Source organism: Numida meleagris, chromosome 1 (assembly GCF_002078875.1).
Source record: "Numida meleagris isolate 19003 breed g44 Domestic line chromosome 1, NumMel1.0, whole genome shotgun sequence".
NCBI classification, from domain to species: domain Eukaryota; kingdom Metazoa; phylum Chordata; class Aves; order Galliformes; family Numididae; genus Numida; species Numida meleagris.
In genome coordinates this window covers 58104654-58122755 of record NC_034409.1, presented here as the reverse complement: position 1 = coordinate 58122755, position 18102 = coordinate 58104654, and the positions used below count along the sequence as shown (strand labels likewise).

Below are 18102 nucleotides of genomic sequence, written 5' to 3'. Positions count from 1 at the left end.
AAGGTCAGCAGCATGAGTAAGCTACACATTTGGATGGGTGGCAGCTACAGGGACAGCTCTAGTAATTCAGGTCTATCCCATTTCACCTCTCCTTATTGTGTTCAATTACCCTCTCTGCTTCGCCCTCCTGAGAGGAAGCATTCCATACTTGACAGAGCACTTGCTTCTTTCCTGCATGCATCGAGCATCAAGGTTGTAGCTCGCTTCAGCTTTCTGAGGACACAAACTACTTTTGACAGCTCCCAGACACAGGCAGCAGCCATCACTGCCATGGAGAGCTCAGAAACATACCACAGAAAGACGACGTGTGCAGCAGGAAGGGTTCTGTCCACCGCTCTGCATCATGCTCTCCTCAAACAGCCTCTTCCTATGGATGATCCTTGAGCAACTGTCTCCTCCAGGTAACCCCCCTTTTTTCCCCAAAATGCAGCCCACTGCTACCAAATAAATATATGCACGCTTACCAGCATTACATCTCCCACACTCACCAGGATTACATCTAGGCACACACTCCTGAAGCCGGTCAGACTACTCCCACTGTACATTCCCTTAGCCCAAAACGCAGTTCCACCAGCCTCTTCCCCAGGCAAGCATTCTCACCTGCCCTCTCATGTCAGCGCCAGTACCTGAGCTGCGACAAAAGCAAGCTGCATCAGGAAACATACTGCTGAAAACTATTTTCTGTCTTGCAAGAAAGTCATTTTTCAACTGGATGAGCTCTCAGGCAGCTGCCGCAACAGCCTGCGGTTACATCCAGGTGCAGAACCGCACTGTCAGGTCTTGTCACCCACAAAAAAAACACAGCCAAAGGGCATCCAGACAATCCTGCTTTCTCAGCTGCCTGATTCAGGGAGCAACAGCAGCACCAAACACACCCTCCCGGAAAACCAGGCGCAGAGCTCTACTGCAAGAGGACGCCGGGGAGATGCTCTCCAAGTTCGTATCCCATGGAAAATGAAAAGCTGCACCAAGGAATGGGAGAACTTAGAGGAAGGATGCTGTACGCTCACAGGAGGCAGACAGTACAGACTATGGAGCATGTCACTGAGCTAGGCTACTCCTTCTGCAAAAGGTGGCTATCCCTAACTACTAAGTCTCATCTAGTGATATTCCCCTGCAGCAGTTCCTTCCCTCCCACATTGGTCAGATAGACGGATGCAGAGTGCTTGTGGCAAGCAGGGGATGCTGCAGGTGACAGCCAGGCAGCAAGAAGCAGGAACAAGGACAGACAGCCAGAGCTGGCGGCATGCTGGCCACAGGCCTGTTTGATTTATGTTTTTACTTATTTTATCTTCATTTTATTTGTCGCTGCCTGCACAAGGGTGGCCAGCTCTCGCTGGGTGGGAGCAAAGTGAAGGCAGGCTCACGGAGGAGGAGCGCAGCACACACTACTGTAGCTGGGGCGAAAGGCAGCAGGACACAGCACCCTCAGAACACGCTGCATGACCCAGCTGGACTCACAGCTAGTCCACCTCCTCCGCAGGCAGGCACGCTCCTAAAAAAGAAGTGTTTTCATACCTTAAACACTGGCCCATTCTCATCTACCAAGCTTTAAAGTTGGTCCCAGGACAGACTAACAGCTTTCCCAGCTGCTGTCCTCACTGCAGATCTAGCTCTTCTCTACACAGTTACAGACAATCCAAATGCAACGAGCCAGCAACTCGATATCATTATTTTTCTAACTTTAACTATCAGAAAATATGAGGGTATGAGAGAAGTTCCAAAGCATCACATGTGTGTTTATCTCAGCTTTGAGAGGAACTGTAGATTGTTTAAATCCATTATGAGCAGCTGGCACGTCCCTTGGCAAACAGGAATGATATTTGTATTTAAATTTTGGAAGAAAATACGAAGGGGAAAAAATGATTTTTGGTGCAGAACACCAAGTACAAGTTGTTCTGCTGTTCATCAGTTGTGACCCTGATGCTTTTCATATGGGGAATTATTCTCAAAATTTAACACTTTGCACAAATTCTGTATACAAACTACTTAAAAAAAAAAAAATCTCACTTTCACGTCTTTCTCTTCTTTGCTGGAAGAGTTTGGCAACAATCCTTGAACGTACTGATTTTACACATTTTCCACCTCAAGTTAGCCATCTGCTCCTCCATATGCAGGTGCATAGGGAAGGAGGAATGAGAGATTTCAGCTTCCTTGTTAGCGAGCAACAGGCTAAGCCCCACTTTCAAACAAATGAATTACCTCTTCCCCACCAAAATAAAATAAATAAATAAATAGGACTAGCCTGCATCGACGCCAGGTTTTACAGAGCTACCTTATATAGTACAGGCGACCACCACGGATTAAAACGCAGCCAGCTCCACAGCCGCACGTGCTGCTCTAACCACAGCTTTTAACTAAATACACACGGCCTGTAAAAGCAAAGCGCTGTGTTCCATTTCAATTAGACGTCACCAGCGCCGTGGCTCTGAAAACTGCAGGCAATCCATGGCAGCTCGCTCAGATGCCCCATTTCTGCAGAAATCATCAGCATGCAGCGCAACAGCCAGCGGTGTTTTTGTGGCAGAGGAAATGAGTCACCGGTGGCTCCTGGGGAGCTCAGAGGCTTGCAGTGGGCAATTTTTATCTGCAGGAGGAAGGCTGGCTCCAAGATTCCCAACCCATCTCAGATGACAACCGCCACTGCTGAGCTCGCAGGGCCGATGACGAGGTGGCGATGCAGCCACCAAGCGAAGTGTTCGTGTTGCACGTGCGGTCCGAGGGTGAGGTGCCTGGAGTGGCATCGGTGACACAGTAGTGGGCTTACTGAGCTCTAATGCTGCACAGAAAATGGTGCTGGTTGGGGCGTTGCAATTTTTTGATGTCAGGCCTGGTCAAGGGTATGCAATCTGACTGACTTCACGTTGGAAGCAGCCAGTAGCTAAGGTGTTAAAAAACACTGGGAAAAGACAAAAAGTCTGCTGCAGATCAGCTCAGAACATAGCCCCATCCCACCTGCTTGGGGCCCACTGAAGATTCACTGGCAGCAGGGAAGGGAGTGAGGAGGCTGCAGCCTGTTGTGCTTCTGCTCCCTCCAGGCTGCGCATTCCCTTACTGCTTGACCTCCAGGAAAAAGGAAAAAAACTTCCAATAATAATGCCTTGCAAAATACTAGGGTACAGCATTACCCACACACAAGCCTAGCAAGCTGCAGGCCAGACAAAGATTACAGGCAGACACGTCATACGTGCCGTGAACAAACCCTTGGGAAGCTTTTCAGGCTTTTCATAGTATCATTAAGGTTAGAAAAGACCTCTTAGATCATCTAGTCCAGCCATCCACCTACCACCAATATTTCCCTACTAAACCATGTCCCTAAGTACTACATCCACCCTTTCCTCAAATATCTCCAGGGACGGTGACTCCACTACCTCCCTGGGCAGCCCGTTCCAGCATCACCACTCTTTCTGAGAAGAAATTTTTCCCAATATCCAACTTGAACCTTCCCTGGTGCAACTTGAGGCCATTCCCTCTTATCCAGTCTTGTTCTTTCTTCCATGAGAGACTCAACCACTCTAGAAAAAACACCTGCTGCCAAGCTATCTGCATGCAGGTACGCCCGCAAAGCACGCAGACTTGAACAAGCCCCCTCCAGCCCAGGCTGAGCCCTCCCAGGTCCTCTTTCTCCCAGCTGATGACCACCTGACACCTCCTCACATAGGTGCTAATGAATCACCAGCTGAGAGGGAAAAGTAAATCTCTGGAGGCTGGAATTCAGCCCTGGTATTTAGGCTGGAACACCTTAAAGTAGCGTTTGAGTTTTTAAGTACATGCACGCTTCCACACTTGCCTGATAACTTCAAATCCACCAGACCATGCACCGTCTTTGTGGTCATAAAAAGGTTAAAATTTAAATTAAAATAGACAAAAGACAGCTGGCACAGATTTTCATCCCCCACTTCTACATGCACACGCAGGTCTGCCCTGCAGAAGGAAGCGGATCCCTGTTCCTGCAGCCATGCGTCCCAACCAGCCATCCTGCCTCCCCACTGCTGGATCCCATGGCTCTTCCTGACACCCTTCCCAAGCACACACAGAAGGGTTGGCACACCCAGGTGTGTGGAAGAGACAGACCCACATCTAACAGCAGGCCACCAGTTTCACGCTGCTGAAGGACTGAGTTCTGCAGGCATCGGTGCTGGCCCATTCTGCATGGTAACATGCATCCGAGCAAGGCAACAGCTGCACTGCTACACCCACAGCTATGGGGCACCTCAGGGCCGTGCAAAGGCCAGAAGATGCCACAGGGCACTTGTTGCTCAGTTGTGAAGGTGAGCTCTCAGCAGACAGCACATAGGAGGCTCAGCTCTCCACCTCTCATCCTTTTCTTTTCAGTAACTCCAGCAAGCAAGTTTACAAACAAAGCAGAACCAACTGTGTCAAACCAGTCCTCCCACATTGAAAGCAGAAGGCAGGAGAGTAACAGATGTTTTGTCCAGAGGGCTTTTTTTTGCATGGTGGTTTTTGTAGATTTTGTGTGTCTGTGTGTGTTGTTGTCTCAATGATCCTATGAAGTTTGAGCAAGAGGTAAATGGAGAGCTTGTGTTTCATGATGTCAAGCGCAGTGTTTTCATCTGCACAGAACAATGCACTTTTTTGCCAAAGAAATAAAGATCAGCAAGTAGAAATGTGTAAAGCACACGTTCCCCAAAGCTACCATTTCAGAAAGCTGCTTTTTTGCCCTGTTGAAGCTCCCAGTACCCTGCTACATTACTTTATCCGTAGCACCTCACTGCTTTGATATTTCTTTACTGATGGCTTCTTTTGGAATTCTTCCAAAAACAACAAAAGCTAAATCAATTGCATGCTTTTTATTAGACTTTAAGATGGCCCCTAAAGAAGCCTTTTCTTTACAAGCACCTAAGAAGAAAATCAACCAAAACCCACGCAGTCAAACCACCGGTAGAATGTGGCTCCCAACAAAGAGGGTCACTGCCCATGTTACTGCAGATTTAGCGATGCTCTTCCCCTTGATAACACCCATCAAGGTAGTGCTCAGTGCTTAAAATTCCCAACAGCAGGGGGACAACCACCTTGTTTGCAACCACGGGGCATGCTGTTTGTCCAGACACACTTGAAACCAAGTCACAGTTCCCTGAAGCAAGGCAGTGACGCATTTCTGTACAACCACAGCCACAAGCTCCAGCCCGAGCACCAGATCCGTTTCAGGGCAGTAATTAAAGGAATATGAGAACATGAACCAGGAGAAGAGAAGTGAAGGGCAGGCGCTCGGTTCTCCTCCCGGGCATCCCAACCACATGGCGTGGCTGGAGCACCCAGAGAGCCTCTCACCTCACCACAACAGCCCTCTTCGTCTTGTTGAGGAAAGAAAGAAAGGACCACCGCAGCACAGCCGTTGAAAGAAGGACTTTCTGCTGCTGAGAGCTCCCAGTGGGTCTTTAAAAGACACCACCCAACATCCAATTGCTCTTAGCGGATCTAACAGGAGCAGCGCATCGTGCAAGAAAGCGCAAGAGCTCCCGAAGCCAACAAACCAGGCAGTGTTTGAGGACGGTCACACTTGTGGCAGGCTGGTTTCATGCTGACACGGGGCTGGGAGTTCCGTGAGCGAGGTCTCCTCATCTCCCCATTGAGGCCAACACCAAGAGCCCCGTGCCCACAGCCACCACACTCCCGAGACATGGCTGTTCCCTCTCTGCAGCCATCCCAGACACGCCGTGCTCCCGAGGAGAGATGGAAGAAGCCGGGAGCGGATGCGAGGCCTCGTCGAGGCACCGTGCTCCACACGGGTCACCCAGCACCAGGTGCGCAGCCCCCAGGCGCCCCACGAGCGCGCACCGTCCCGAAGCAGCGGCACCCAGGGCCCGCGCCTTTGGCCCTCGGAGGGACAGCGGACGAGGGGCGCGCCGCTCGACGTCTGCAAACGCCAAGTAGGATTTGGGCCAACAAGCCCAAACTTTACGTGCCGGCTCTCACAGCCGCTCCCACGCGGGCGGCACCATTAGGGGACCCCCGCAAAAAGCGCGGGGCCCGCCAGCCCGGCCTGCAGCCGCCGCCCCGGGCCGCCCCTGCCCTCCTCACCGTGTGGCCCAGCAGGGTGTCAGGGTCGGCGGGCTCGCACAGCTCGCTCAGCTTGCGATCCCAGTGCAGCAGCGGCGGCTGCTCGCCGCTCTCGCACACCTCCATGGCGGCCCCTGCTACCTCGCGTCCGGCTCACGCCGCGCCGCCCACTCCCATGGGCCGCCCGCCGCCGGCACCGGCGCCGCTCCGAGGCCGCGTCCCCGCCGGAGCCAGGAGTGCCGGGTCGGGTGGGGCGCCCCCGCCAGCTGCGCGCCGCGCCCCCGCTAGGCCACGCCCCCGCCGCCCAGACGGCCAATGGGAGGTTGAGAAGCGCGGAGGGGCGGAGGACCGCGCCCCAATCGCCGCTCTGCGCCCCGAGGGCCCCACCGCTCCAGCTGGGGAATGTGGGCGGAGCTTCAGGAGAGCGACGGGCAAAGCAGCCAATGAGACAGCGACAAGACTGCGGCCGGAGGGTGACGGCCCTCCCCCTACGTGCGGGCCGTGCAACGGCCGCGGCCCCTCTGGAACCTATGGCCACGGTTAGCCGAATGCAGACCAGCTTCGGGTGCCGGAAGTACGCCAGGCCCCTTCACCTCTTGAGCTAATTGAAAAGAGAGCGTTAAGGGCAAAATACTTAGTCTGGTCTGCATGTCTGTTAGAGATGTTTCAGGATACCTCATGCAATAAACATCTACTTTTGGGTTAACAGTGCTGTAAATCTCCTTGCAGCCATCCCGTTTGCAGCAATAAACACTGCCCACAGAGCAACAGCAGCAAGCAGAATCCCAGTCAATAGAGAATTCTGGTATTTTAACCTTGGTTCCATTGACATTTTGCTGTCCTTTAAAAAAGAAGGATGCCACATGGTTCTGATGCGAGACGCCGGGTATTCTTCAGCCTTGAGTTGCAGCTCCTGGCACGCGCTCAAAGCCTTTCTCTGTGGGTCAGTCCAACCCTTGGCACTCCATCCTGCATTGTGCCTGAGCTGTAACCAGATCCCCGACATCCCCCTGGGCTCCAGCTGGTGACACGCCATTTTGCTGTCAGCTCCCTGCCCTCCCCAGCAGGCCTGGCTGGGCCCGTGGAGGCCTCTCATCACCCCTTGGGCACAGCAGCAGAGGGAGGAGAGGAGGAATAATGGTGACTTTGTCAGTGTTTATATCCTGTGAGATACATGAATCTTTTTGGTTTTGACTTGATCAAAAAAAAGAGATTAAAAATAAAGTTTAACGAAAGCCGCATTATTTGGTCAAGAACATGAATGGAAGATCCCAAGCTGCCACAATCAAAGCTCTCCAGCAAAGAGGAGTTATTTCAAGTTACTGTGAAAGAAGTCAGCCCAGTGTATGCCCTCAGCAGCACTGAGAACCCAAAGCCAAATTCTTAACACTTGAATGGGTACCTACCCCTTTGGCAAGCCCAGCCAGAGGCACGCACCTCATGCATCCTGGCACTGTCACGCTCTTTTGTCAAAGCAATTACATTGTGCCAGTCCTGAGGCACAGACTGTGAAATTTGTAAAGGTCAGTTCCTCGTTCAGAATCTTCCATGTTTTCATTGGATTTCTTGCTTTTAAAGCTTTTGAGGCCTTGTGATAACCAGCCGAACAAAAGGCCCTCCCTCATTCTGTCTGTTGGCTGGCATTAACCGCTTGTGAAAATATTGCTGTGACTAGAGAGCCATGCTTGCCTGGTCAGCCAACCAAGTACAAGCCACCTTAAAGAAGGAAGAAGGTGCTGACTGGGTGACTGCATCTTTATCTGCTCCACATGCAGAGGACAAGGGTCTCATATAAAGACTGGCTTTGGCTAAGGGTATTGGTCTGACATTCTCACCCTAACGACTTTCTCAGGAAGAAATACAAGCTGTACAGTAACTACTTCTGTCATTTCCCCTTGGGTAAAGCACTGACAGGAAATTAGGCACACTAGGCAAACAACGTGCTGTTTTTCCCAGTGATTTCCACACTTCCTGGGTCAAAAAAAATATCACATCCCTCTCCCCTCTGCACTTCCCTATGGGCTCTCTTTAACAGCGGTACTGAGGCACGGGTGCTGTTGTGGTACAAAGTGCTGCTGTGTATACCAAAGATTATTTTGGCTGCAGAAATATTTCAAGACATAGAGATTGTCCATTACTGGGGCTATCCACTAATGAACATTGGTAACTAATAGCCAGACACTGGTAACTAGGTATCCCTTACCAGCCTTGTTACCTCAGTGTTGAAGGCTATGTTTCATTTCTTGAGCTTCAGTGTTTCTAAAAGACTTCCCTGAGACTTCACAAGGAACTAGGGGCAATTGTCCTGCATGGGGGCAACTAACAGCATATAGACCACCCTGAAATCTTGCACTGCAGAACCAGTTATTCTTGGGAAATCTGTATCGGAACCTGTATCTGCTAAAAAAACGTGCAGCATGTAGAAGGCATCAAGAAAGGAGATAGAAGTGACAGAAAGTTAACTCTTTCCGGAGAGTATTAATTAATCAACACCTGGGATGGCACTCTGATGCATTGTGTAAAACTACTCACAAGCTGACACTGCACTAGGACGCATACACTCTGGAAAAACACACAGCACCACAAAAACATCAAGGATATTACACAGATACACCTATCCTCCTAACATCTTCCTGTATTGCTTAGAGAATTTTAAACTGTAGATTTCAATAGTTACTAGCACGCTAAAAATCAAAGCTGTTTAACTTTTCTCTTTGTGCTAATTTAGTAGTAGTTTTAAGTTCCAACGCAAGCTAATTCTGTGAGCATTTCTGTCACCGCAGACTTCTCAACTATGTTCAAACTCACCCTCCCACACAAGGGGAGGATACAAAAACTGAGCATTAAGACACAAGAAGATGAAAAGGTGGAGTTTTATGGTCTGCAGACATGCAGCTGAGGGGAAGTGGGGAGAGCCTGGTTTTCTTTTACTCAGCATTCTGTCTCCTTTATGCAAGGAGCAGAAAACCCAAACTGAAAAACCACATAGAAAACCAAACCAGCTAAGAAGGAGGAGGCTGTTAATGTAGAGTTCCAAACAATGATTACCTACTTTAAGTATCAAAGAAACAAGCTAGTAACAATGCAAACCTGTAAGTTAAATCACAGAAAGCCTGGCAAAGGAAAGGTGCTCCATTTTCTTCACAGATCCGGGTTACAGAAGCCACAGCTCCTATGACTGCGTCCTTACCCAGTTCTTGATCAGGTCAGTTGCACAAAGGCTCATTAAATATTTACAAGTGACATTTTCCTGACTTGTGACAACCAGGATCAAGATAACCATCCATTTTCTAAAGCCATTTTGTTCAAATAAGTTTAAAAGTCAACCAGCAAGAAAAGAACAAATAGCAACAGTGCCTACAGGATAACAACTGTTCAGTTTAATTTTTTTTAAACAGCTACAAGTAGAAAAAGTCTTACCCTTTAAAACCATAGAAAATGGCCATATGTAGAGGTGACTTTCTTCAACAAAATGAGCACTCCTTAAGGAGCACAGGGCACAAGCTTCAGGATTAGTAACAACAAAAACAGTGTCCAGGCTATCAATTTCTAATCACAGTAGCTGCTGAAGATTGTTCTGAAATTTCTAAGTATGGTAATGAACTGATTTTTTTATCTGGGAAATAAAGCAACAAGAAAGAAATCTTAAACTAATATGCATTTCCCACAAGTGGATGTCTCTGTAGGAACCCCATGAAAGCTGATTTCTTTGCATAATTGTTATGTGCAAACATGTTACTTGCACTAGCCAGCAACTGATACAGTACTAACAACGCAAATTTGTTGTGTAAATGAGATCTGCTGCATGAAGCAGCTCACCATCACCACAGGAAAACGGGACAGGACCTGGTTTGAACAGCTACTAAGTCTCATTTTGTCTGTACAGACTCACTCAACTATTTGCAAAAATGCTCCCCCCACAGAAATTTCAGTTAAAAATAGGTGTGCTTGAAAACACTGCAGCTTGCTTTCTTCTCACAATCCTAGCATTATAATCATTTTCTGACATGAATACTTGTGAAAGATGTGGGATTGCCAGTACTGGAGGCAGCCTACTACCAAAACCACATAATCGGCACACTGACAAAACACAAGAACCCTTTACTAAAATATTCCTCACTCCTGCACCTTGGGACTTCTCAAAGCACTAATTCAGCTTTCCTGCCTTTGACAGTTCAAGGCCTCCCTGCATGAGCTTCCACCAAGCTTCCACAGGCAACGCTAATCTTCACAGCAGAGCTGCTATCAGGCTCAGACACCTACCCTTGATGCAAGATACTGTGCAGACAGCAGGGTGCAACCTGTTGGCTATCTCAGAAGTCAAACCAGGTACCTGCTGGTAAAAACCTCTAGCAACTCTGTACTAGTTCAAGCTCTCAGCCATGCTTATATCATGTTGTTATTCTATCCTCAGAAGTGGAGTCCTGAAACAAAAATGAAATAAGCTGGTTCAGCCAAAGACATCAAGTCCTGTTTCAGTGAATTGTAGGGCATTTGTACCTTTGTTCTCAAACACTGCTCAGCCTTAATTAAATGTGAAAACATTTTTTGCTGTGTTGTATTTTGAAAGCTCTTAACTGGCACAGTGCCCACAGTATTCTCCTCAAACCGGAGCACTATGGCCACTGAAGCAAGCACAGAAGAGGGTTTCCTCCTCCTTACACCAGACTGTCAGAAATAACACTGAATGGTGCTGAGATGCCTCACTGAGCAAAGTAGCTCTGCCACAGGTCTGTTAAGAAATACTCCAAATACTTAGAAGAAGTAATCTGCATTTTTTTTTTATCTCTTCCAATTTATCTTCATACATACATAAAGTAAATTCCTTGTGAAGGTCAGACATGTATAAAAACCCCCAGCTGATGCAAGCAATCATAGTTTACCTTATCCAGTTTACACAAGAGGTTAGCAGGAACAATCAAAAGATGAATGCCATCCGCCAAGGGATAAAATGGAAAAGTACTCTTTGCCTAGCTATAAACAAGGTATAAACAAGGTATTTAACTTGGTAGACATCACTCCATTCTTTAACATGTCCTCGCAGAGGAGATAAGCAATAGAAATGAAGAAGCTGCTATAGGAAGGTTGATTTCACACTTAATTTCTCATGACAAAAACTACTGTTGTACATAAACTTTGTCCCATGGCTGCAAAGCAGAAATAGAAGGTAAACATACAGCAAAAAAATAACTGTTGGTAAAAGTATGCTGTTGCTATTGTCTCCTGCTAATGCGGTGTCACTTCGTGAAATCTACCCTAATACAAAATAGTGATGAACACTGAAGATCTTGCGTGGCTTTCCTAGCACTATGTTCTCACGATAGCTACGCATAATCTCTGTAGCAGGTACAACAAAGCAATCTTCAAAAATTTATTAGTGACTTTAAACAGAACTGGAAGAGCAAGTAAAGTGGAAGCTCTTGAGCAAATATTTTCTTTGTTGGCACCTAATCATATAGCTTGTGCTAGATCAACACTACCCTCATCCTGAGCCACGAGCAGAGACTAGGATGAGTCATTCAGCACTGAGAGGAACACTGGCCAGGACCTGCATGTGCAGCAGCAAAAGCAATCATTACTGCCACCTCCATACTCTGATTTCAGAGTAGAAATCTGACTTTAAGGTAGGAGAGCAATATGGGATCACACTGAAATAACGAACAGTAGTATGTCATGTTGAACCAACTTGGAAGAGTAAGGAAAGAGTTGGAATTGCCAGGTTAAAAGTTCAACCTTGGGACAGCTATGCTTTAATGCACACTGCAGAAATAACCCCAATGTTTGCTCTTTTCAGCCTCTGAAATGCATGGCATGCTCCTCATACAGATAACTGCGCTAGGAGAAGTGGCAGCACTTTTTCTAGAAATACAGTTCTGAACCTCCCAGCAGGTTCAGATCTAACAAAGAGCAGTTACTGGACTTAAAGACTAAACTCCCTATTTTAATATATACCACAATCTCACACAGACAACACATTTAACCAGCTAAGCATTTCCTTAAGCATCTAACACTTCAGCATGCATGTGATAGGGACTAGGATAATAGCTAGCACATTAACTTCATCCAGAAGTAAATGCCAAAGTGAAAAAACAACTTAGGTTGTTTGTAGTACTGCCAATGCTCATACAGAGGAACATAAAGACCATTCCACAGGAGGAAGAGCTGCAAACACTACAAATAATCAATGCTTTGTAGTGGAAGCAAAGAGAGATGAGATACAAAATCCCATCAGCTTTGAAGGCAGGATACTGTTGCTTCTAATGTTTTACTTTCCCTGTTCACATCACACTGTATTACAGTAGGAATTTTACCAGTTCCTTATGCCCTAGAATGAAGCACTTTTTACTTCATAATTCTTAACTAATAACACTAATAGTTTCCAGTCTTCCTGACACTTAAAACAGAAGTTAAGGCATAACAACCACCACTCCCACAGTAACAGAATCCTGGATCAGAAATGTTTTCCACACAGTACTGCAGGCCTCTCAAGAGGAACAAGGGAGGTAGTCAGTCTTCCAGCTCCTCCTGGTGGCAAATGATAGACATAGAACCCTAACAAGGTACTGGGATGAGAATGTTGATGTCATCTTAGGGTCACAAAATGTCAAAGGCTGTAATACTGAAAACAAGCACATGACCAAAGCAGGGTTTAGTGAAAGACACTAATAGTGAGAGGTGAATAAGTTGCTTGGTCCCACAGGAAAGAGATAGATTATTAGGGCAGCCAATGATACAGGGTTTGAAAACAACTGAAGAGTCAAAGAGATGACATCCACTTCTATATTCACTCACTCAAGAATTAATACAGTTTCCTAGGTTGCCCTTTTCCTTAAGAAAGGAAAGTTCAAACAATGATGACGAGAAAAAGCACACAGGAAATCAAAACAACAAAACATACACAATCACCCCATGTGGGTATCAAACATTTTATTTGTTTTTTAAAGAAACTACAGCAATATACACGATTACAGAATAATGAAGCACTGTGAAGCACAAGGAATGAAATGGCCTCAGTCCAAGCGCTAATGATCTCATACCTTTTCTTTGATATTATCACTCAGAAAAATTACGTTATCTGAAAAGAAATAAAGATAATTTAATTTTCAGGATTGTTTTGCAATGTTGCATGCCTTCACAACCACAAAGAATCTATTTGTGTTAAAATAAGCCACAAAGACATGTATTTCAGAACAGAACATTTCACAGAATGAAACTGCCTGATATGAGGCTCTGGCTTTATCTCCCCAAAAGAATGACAATTCAAGATAACCAAATATGCTACAAAATAAATGGGTTATCTTTGTTCAGCAGATTTTCATCAAGTTAACCAAAGCATTGTGAAATAACATTTCAATTCTTTGACTATGATCTCTATCAGTTACAGCTTATTTCCATTTTGTTTTCTCGTTTTCAGTAGGCACTACCATGCCACCAGATCACGGGGTGATAAGAAACTAGTGTTTCATCAAGGCTCAGTAGCTTCTGAAACATATTGTGACTGAGGATACTGAACACTACCAAAAAAAAAAGAGGATAAACACTAATTAAAACAAAAAAAAGATTTGCTTCTCTCCTTGAGCTATTTATAAGCAGCAACCTGTAGCACTGCTAGTTGGAACTGTTCATGTGAAAGTTTGATTACTATTGCTTTAAAGAGGTTGCACTGCAGAAATATCCATTATTTCTCTTGTCATCTGTGGAGGTTTTTTTTAGCTATAGTTATATAACAGTGTTTGCTTTACTAACCAGTTATTTCAGCCCTCCTTCAAAAGCCACAAGACAGTACCTCCACCCATAGAAAAGATGTAGGACCCAATTGCCCTTAGCTATCCTCATACTATTTTAAGGCTCAAGAACAAGTTCAATTCCCCAGTTCTCTTCTTCGCTGTTTCTACAGTGAAGAAGGGACAGCTCTAGTTCCTATCCATCAAACATCTTTCACAAACAGGTCCTTAAAGTTGGTGAAGCCTCCAATCTTAAAGAAAAAATTCCTTGCCAAACCTGAGAGAAAGCTACCAAATTCTACTTTGTCTAGAAAAAGAATCTAGCTGACTTGCAGTACTTCATGCCAGTATTCTTAAAACACTGGAACCTGCCTGCTCCACTAATTGGATTGCATAAGCAAGCTACGCAACAATCTGCAACTATATGCTCTCACTTTGTCTCTTCACATGCAGTACCAGGGGGCATCTAGTGGTACAGTCTGGAAACTGCAGAAGAGCCTCTTCATTCTCTCAGAATCCTCAACCATGGATTCTGAGGACAAAGACAAACCAAGCTCTATTTCAAAGGCTCTCCACCTCCTTTCCATTTAAAGAGGTAAAGCGGAACAGTGTGTTGTTCCTTACCTGCTATAATTGTTGTCGCCTGCCTCCTCACATTGTTTTTATCTGTATATTCACCATAGTCTAATTTCCCTTCAACGTAGAGCCGAGAACTGAAAAGGCAAGAATTTTGTTCTGGTCAGAACTGTATCACTTTTTCCTCCTTTATATTTGATTCTGAATCCACAGGCTTTTGCCTCACTTGTTTGTAGCATGTCTGTTAAGTTACTTTAAGGCACTTCTATCTTAGTACAGTCACCAAAAGAGGTCAAGAAGGTCAATAGCATCCTGATTTGCATCAGAAATGCGTGGTCAGCAGGACAAGGAACATGACTGCCCCTCTGAACTCAGCACTGGTAAGACTGTGCTTTGAGTATGTACTCAGTTTGGTGTCCCCCACTACAAGAAAGATATTGAGTTGCTCAGGTGGGTACAGAGAAGAGCCATGGAGCTGGTGAAAGAACTAGAAAACAAGAGTTATGAGGAACGGCTGAACAAACCATGGCTGATTAGCCTGGAGAACAGGAGACTGAGGGGAGACTTCATCACTCTACAGCTACCTGAAAGGAGGCTGTAGCAAAGTGGGTTTCTGTCTCTTTTGTCAGGTGACAAGTGACAGAAGATGAGGAAATAGCCTCAAGTTGCACTGGGGAGATTTACATCAGACATTGGTATTAACTTGTTCATGAAAACAGTGGTTAAGCATTGGATGGGCTGCCCAGGGTGGTGGTAGAGTCTCCACTCCTAGAGTTATTTAAGAGATGTGTGGATATGGCACTTAAAAATACTGTTTACTGGTGGACTTGGTAGTGTTACATGGTGGTTGGACTTGATAATCTTATTGGTCATTTCCAACCTAAAGGTTACCACAGTTCTGGGAATTCTTATATCAATTGAATATTAAAGCATTAAGTCCTCGACCACATTCACTTACCCCTTCTTCACATATTGATACGTAACGTCCCTGAGACCTGGTCTGAAGACAGAGATCCTGTGCCATGTTGTCTTCTGACTGATATCGCCTAAGGTACATTAAAATAATTAAGCTAGATGCCGCACCTTCTCATTAAATCAAGATTCAGAAATCAGTTTTAACATGTTGATGTTCTCAAATTATGAAAAGGGATTTAAGAAATGGAAGTATACTATGTAGTACTCAGTGTTCCACTCATCTGTGTCCAAAAGTATTGTGCAGGAGCAGAGTTCAAACCAAGAGATCAATTTTCTTGGAAGCCAATGCTCATAAGACTCTTTTTCCCTCCTTACAAACTCCACATTGTACAAAAGCTAGAGAAAAGGAAACAACCATAGATAAAGACTGATGGAAGAATCAAAGAGAAAATGTATTCATTATTCCTTCCCCTCTTGGAATACGAGTATGGAACTGCTACGCTACGTGGCAACTTCAACAAGAAAGAACTGCCAAGTCAGCACTCTTTCCTCATCTCCAGAGGAGGGTCAACAGACAAATCCCCATTCGGTATATGCTGTTGATAATTCAGCCAAGGACACACAAACGACCTCAAAGGAACTTCCCTGCACCTGAGAGATTTAGAGAGCAGCCTGAAGACGAAGCATAGTGCTACTGAATGTGCAAGCCTCAGAACACAGCAGCAGCAGGTTATTTGTTGCAGACTCACCTGTCTGTGCTACCTCGTTCTCCCCTGTTCGCCACATCTCATTGGTTGCAAGAGAAAATATGGTAACTGGATTTTTTCCATCCACTTGCCTCATGATAGGGTCCTGTCCAACCCGACCAAGTAACTGAACACGATTCATGGCTGAAGACAGTAAACACAAGGTGAGATGCGGTCAGCAGTACAGGACAGACCAACACAGAATCAGTAGTTTTCTCCCCTTCAGTAGCAGAAGGAGAATAAGGAATCTAATGAGGTTTGTACAGGTGAATTATGATCCTTCTAACCACAGCACATCTTAAATCAGCAGCTTTTATCAAGGGCCAGAACAGTCACGTCCCACACCTTCTCACCATCTTCCAGTGTTTATAACATTTGGCAAATCAGGCCCTGCAGCAGTTACTGCTGTATTATTGTTATCACTGCTATGTAACTTCATTTCAAAAGCTGAAGGTTCTTTATTTTCTCCTGGTCCTTTGTCATCTTTTTCATAGAATAGCTTAGGTTGGAAGGGCCCTTAAAGCCCACCCAGCCCCATCCTCCTCCTGTGGGCAGGGCTGCCCCCCACCAGCTCAGGCTGCCCAGGGCCCCATCCAAACTGGCCTTGAGCACCTCCAGGGATGGGGCACCCACAGCTTCTCTGGGCAGCCTGTTCCCATGCCTCACCACCCTCTGAGTAAAGAACTTTTTCCTAACATCTAACCTAAATCTCCCCATTTCCCCTCTTTTTGTTTAAAGCCTTTCCCCCTTGTCCTATCACTATATGACCATATAAAAAGCCAGTCCTTCTCCTGCTTATAAGCTCCTTTCAGCTACCAGAAAGGAGCATCATTATGTAATATGAGACTATTTTGCATTTACTTAAAAACACCTTGACTTCTTTTAAGCTATAAAACCATAGAAATTAATTGTCCCTTTTGTAATTAAAACAATGCCTTCATAACAACATTCCATTATTACATCACATCCTCTGATTTAGGAGGACACTAACTTTAACAGATATAGTGGATAGTCAATTTATTCTGCTTGTTGAAGGAAAGCAGGAAGAGGTGGAGGAGAACCACTCTTACCCCAGGAGCATGTAAACTGAACAGTGAAGTCAGAAACATACACCTGGTGTGGCAACAGCAGCACCCAAATACCTCAGGCACATGGAAGTCTGAGCAACAGGAGCATGGCACACCTGGAGATAACTAAGAGAAAATAACAGCACACTTGATTCACTGCCACTAACAAAGCAAGACCACCTTCCTGTTTCAGGCTGTACACGTTGTCAGGGCTCTCTAGCTTCCCCTTTTAAGGACACAGACCAAGACAGGAAGCTCATTAAGCATTACCTCAGATACACACAGGAGCTACTTACATCGTTCAAGGACCAACGAGCCAACTGTATCACCAGACTCATGTCTCACAAACTGGCGGAACACCTGAAGAACAGACAGAAGTTAGTTGCGAGGACACAAAGCATGAGCACCATTCATGCCACGTGCCTTTACCACTCATTCCAAGTGCCAGAGATTCTGCAGCAACATTTATCTCTAGCAACTCGCAGGGGCACAGGGAGAGCTCAGTTCCACTAAATGGTGAGGCAGAAGCCCGGAGAAGCTGTGGTGCCTCACTGCTGGGGATGTCCAGAGCCAGGTTGGATGGGGCCCTGGGCAGCCTGAGCGGGTGGGTGGCAGCCCTGCCCACGGCAGGGGTTGGGGCTGGGTGGGCTTCGAGGTCCCCACCAACCTAAGCCATAAATAAAGCCAACCGGATTATTCAAAGACTATTTGGTTAAACAGCTGCCAAGGAAAAAAAAAATTATAGCAATCATTTCGGGGACACGCAGTAACTACTGCATTCCTGCAACGCGCACTTCGGAACCCCGCCCCCTCCCAGCAAGGCCCGGTCCCCGGGGCGAGCGAGAGCCCCAGCCGCGCCGCCTGCGCCGGGAGCCGCCGGGCCGTCCCGCATGCCCTACCTGCCAGGCCGGCCGCCGCCACATGCCGCCGCTGCGCACGGACAGCCCCGTCTGAGCCGCTCCGGCCCTGCGGACACACGAGCCCACCCGGAAGCGGAAAGGAGCGGCTGCGTGCGCGCACAGCGGGTCCGGCGGAAACACGGCCCTCTGCCCG

General features: G+C 46.5%; 2 protein-coding genes across 4 annotated transcripts in view; both read right to left on the bottom strand.

Annotated features, from left to right (window-relative positions):
- The window catches only part of CREB3L2 (cAMP responsive element binding protein 3 like 2), a 78941-nt gene extending 72656 nt beyond the window's left edge, over nucleotides 1-6285 (bottom strand). For both annotated transcript variants that reach the window (XM_021388541.1, XM_021388546.1), the window contains exon 1: nucleotides 6043-6285. In XM_021388541.1, coding sequence (XP_021244216.1) covers nucleotides 6043-6147 — 105 coding nt within the window. In that variant the 5' untranslated portion in view covers nucleotides 6148-6285. The remainder of the gene's footprint in view (nucleotides 1-6042) is intronic.
- Nucleotides 12919-18102, bottom strand: SSBP1 (single stranded DNA binding protein 1). 2 transcript variants are annotated; one of them, XM_021388530.1, is made up of 6 exons: nucleotides 17949-18102; nucleotides 17346-17409; nucleotides 15986-16126; nucleotides 15280-15367; nucleotides 14370-14458; nucleotides 12919-13096 (listed from the first exon to the last, which is right to left on the bottom strand). In XM_021388530.1, exons 1-6 carry the CDS (start codon nucleotides 17970-17972, stop codon nucleotides 13053-13055), a joined length of 450 nt encoding a protein of 149 aa, XP_021244205.1. In that variant the 5' UTR covers nucleotides 17973-18102; the 3' UTR covers nucleotides 12919-13052. The 2 variants fall into 2 exon arrangements, with proteins under 2 accessions (XP_021244205.1, XP_021244197.1); XM_021388522.1 differs by lacking the exon at nucleotides 12919-13096 and adding an exon at nucleotides 13130-13535.

Bases quoted from the DNA above. Each gene is read 5' to 3' on its own strand.
- SSBP1 (XM_021388522.1), bottom strand. From the start codon at position 17,972: ATGTGGCGGCGGCCGGCCTGGCAG. The intron at 17,410-17,948 runs GTAGGGCATGCG...TCTGTTCTTCAG, and splicing joins GGCGGCGGCCGGCCTGGCAG to GTGTTCCGCCAGTTTGTGAG. The intron at 16,127-17,345 runs GTAAGTAGCTCC...TACTGTCTTCAG, and splicing joins CTCGTTGGTCCTTGAACGAT to CCATGAATCGTGTTCAGTTA.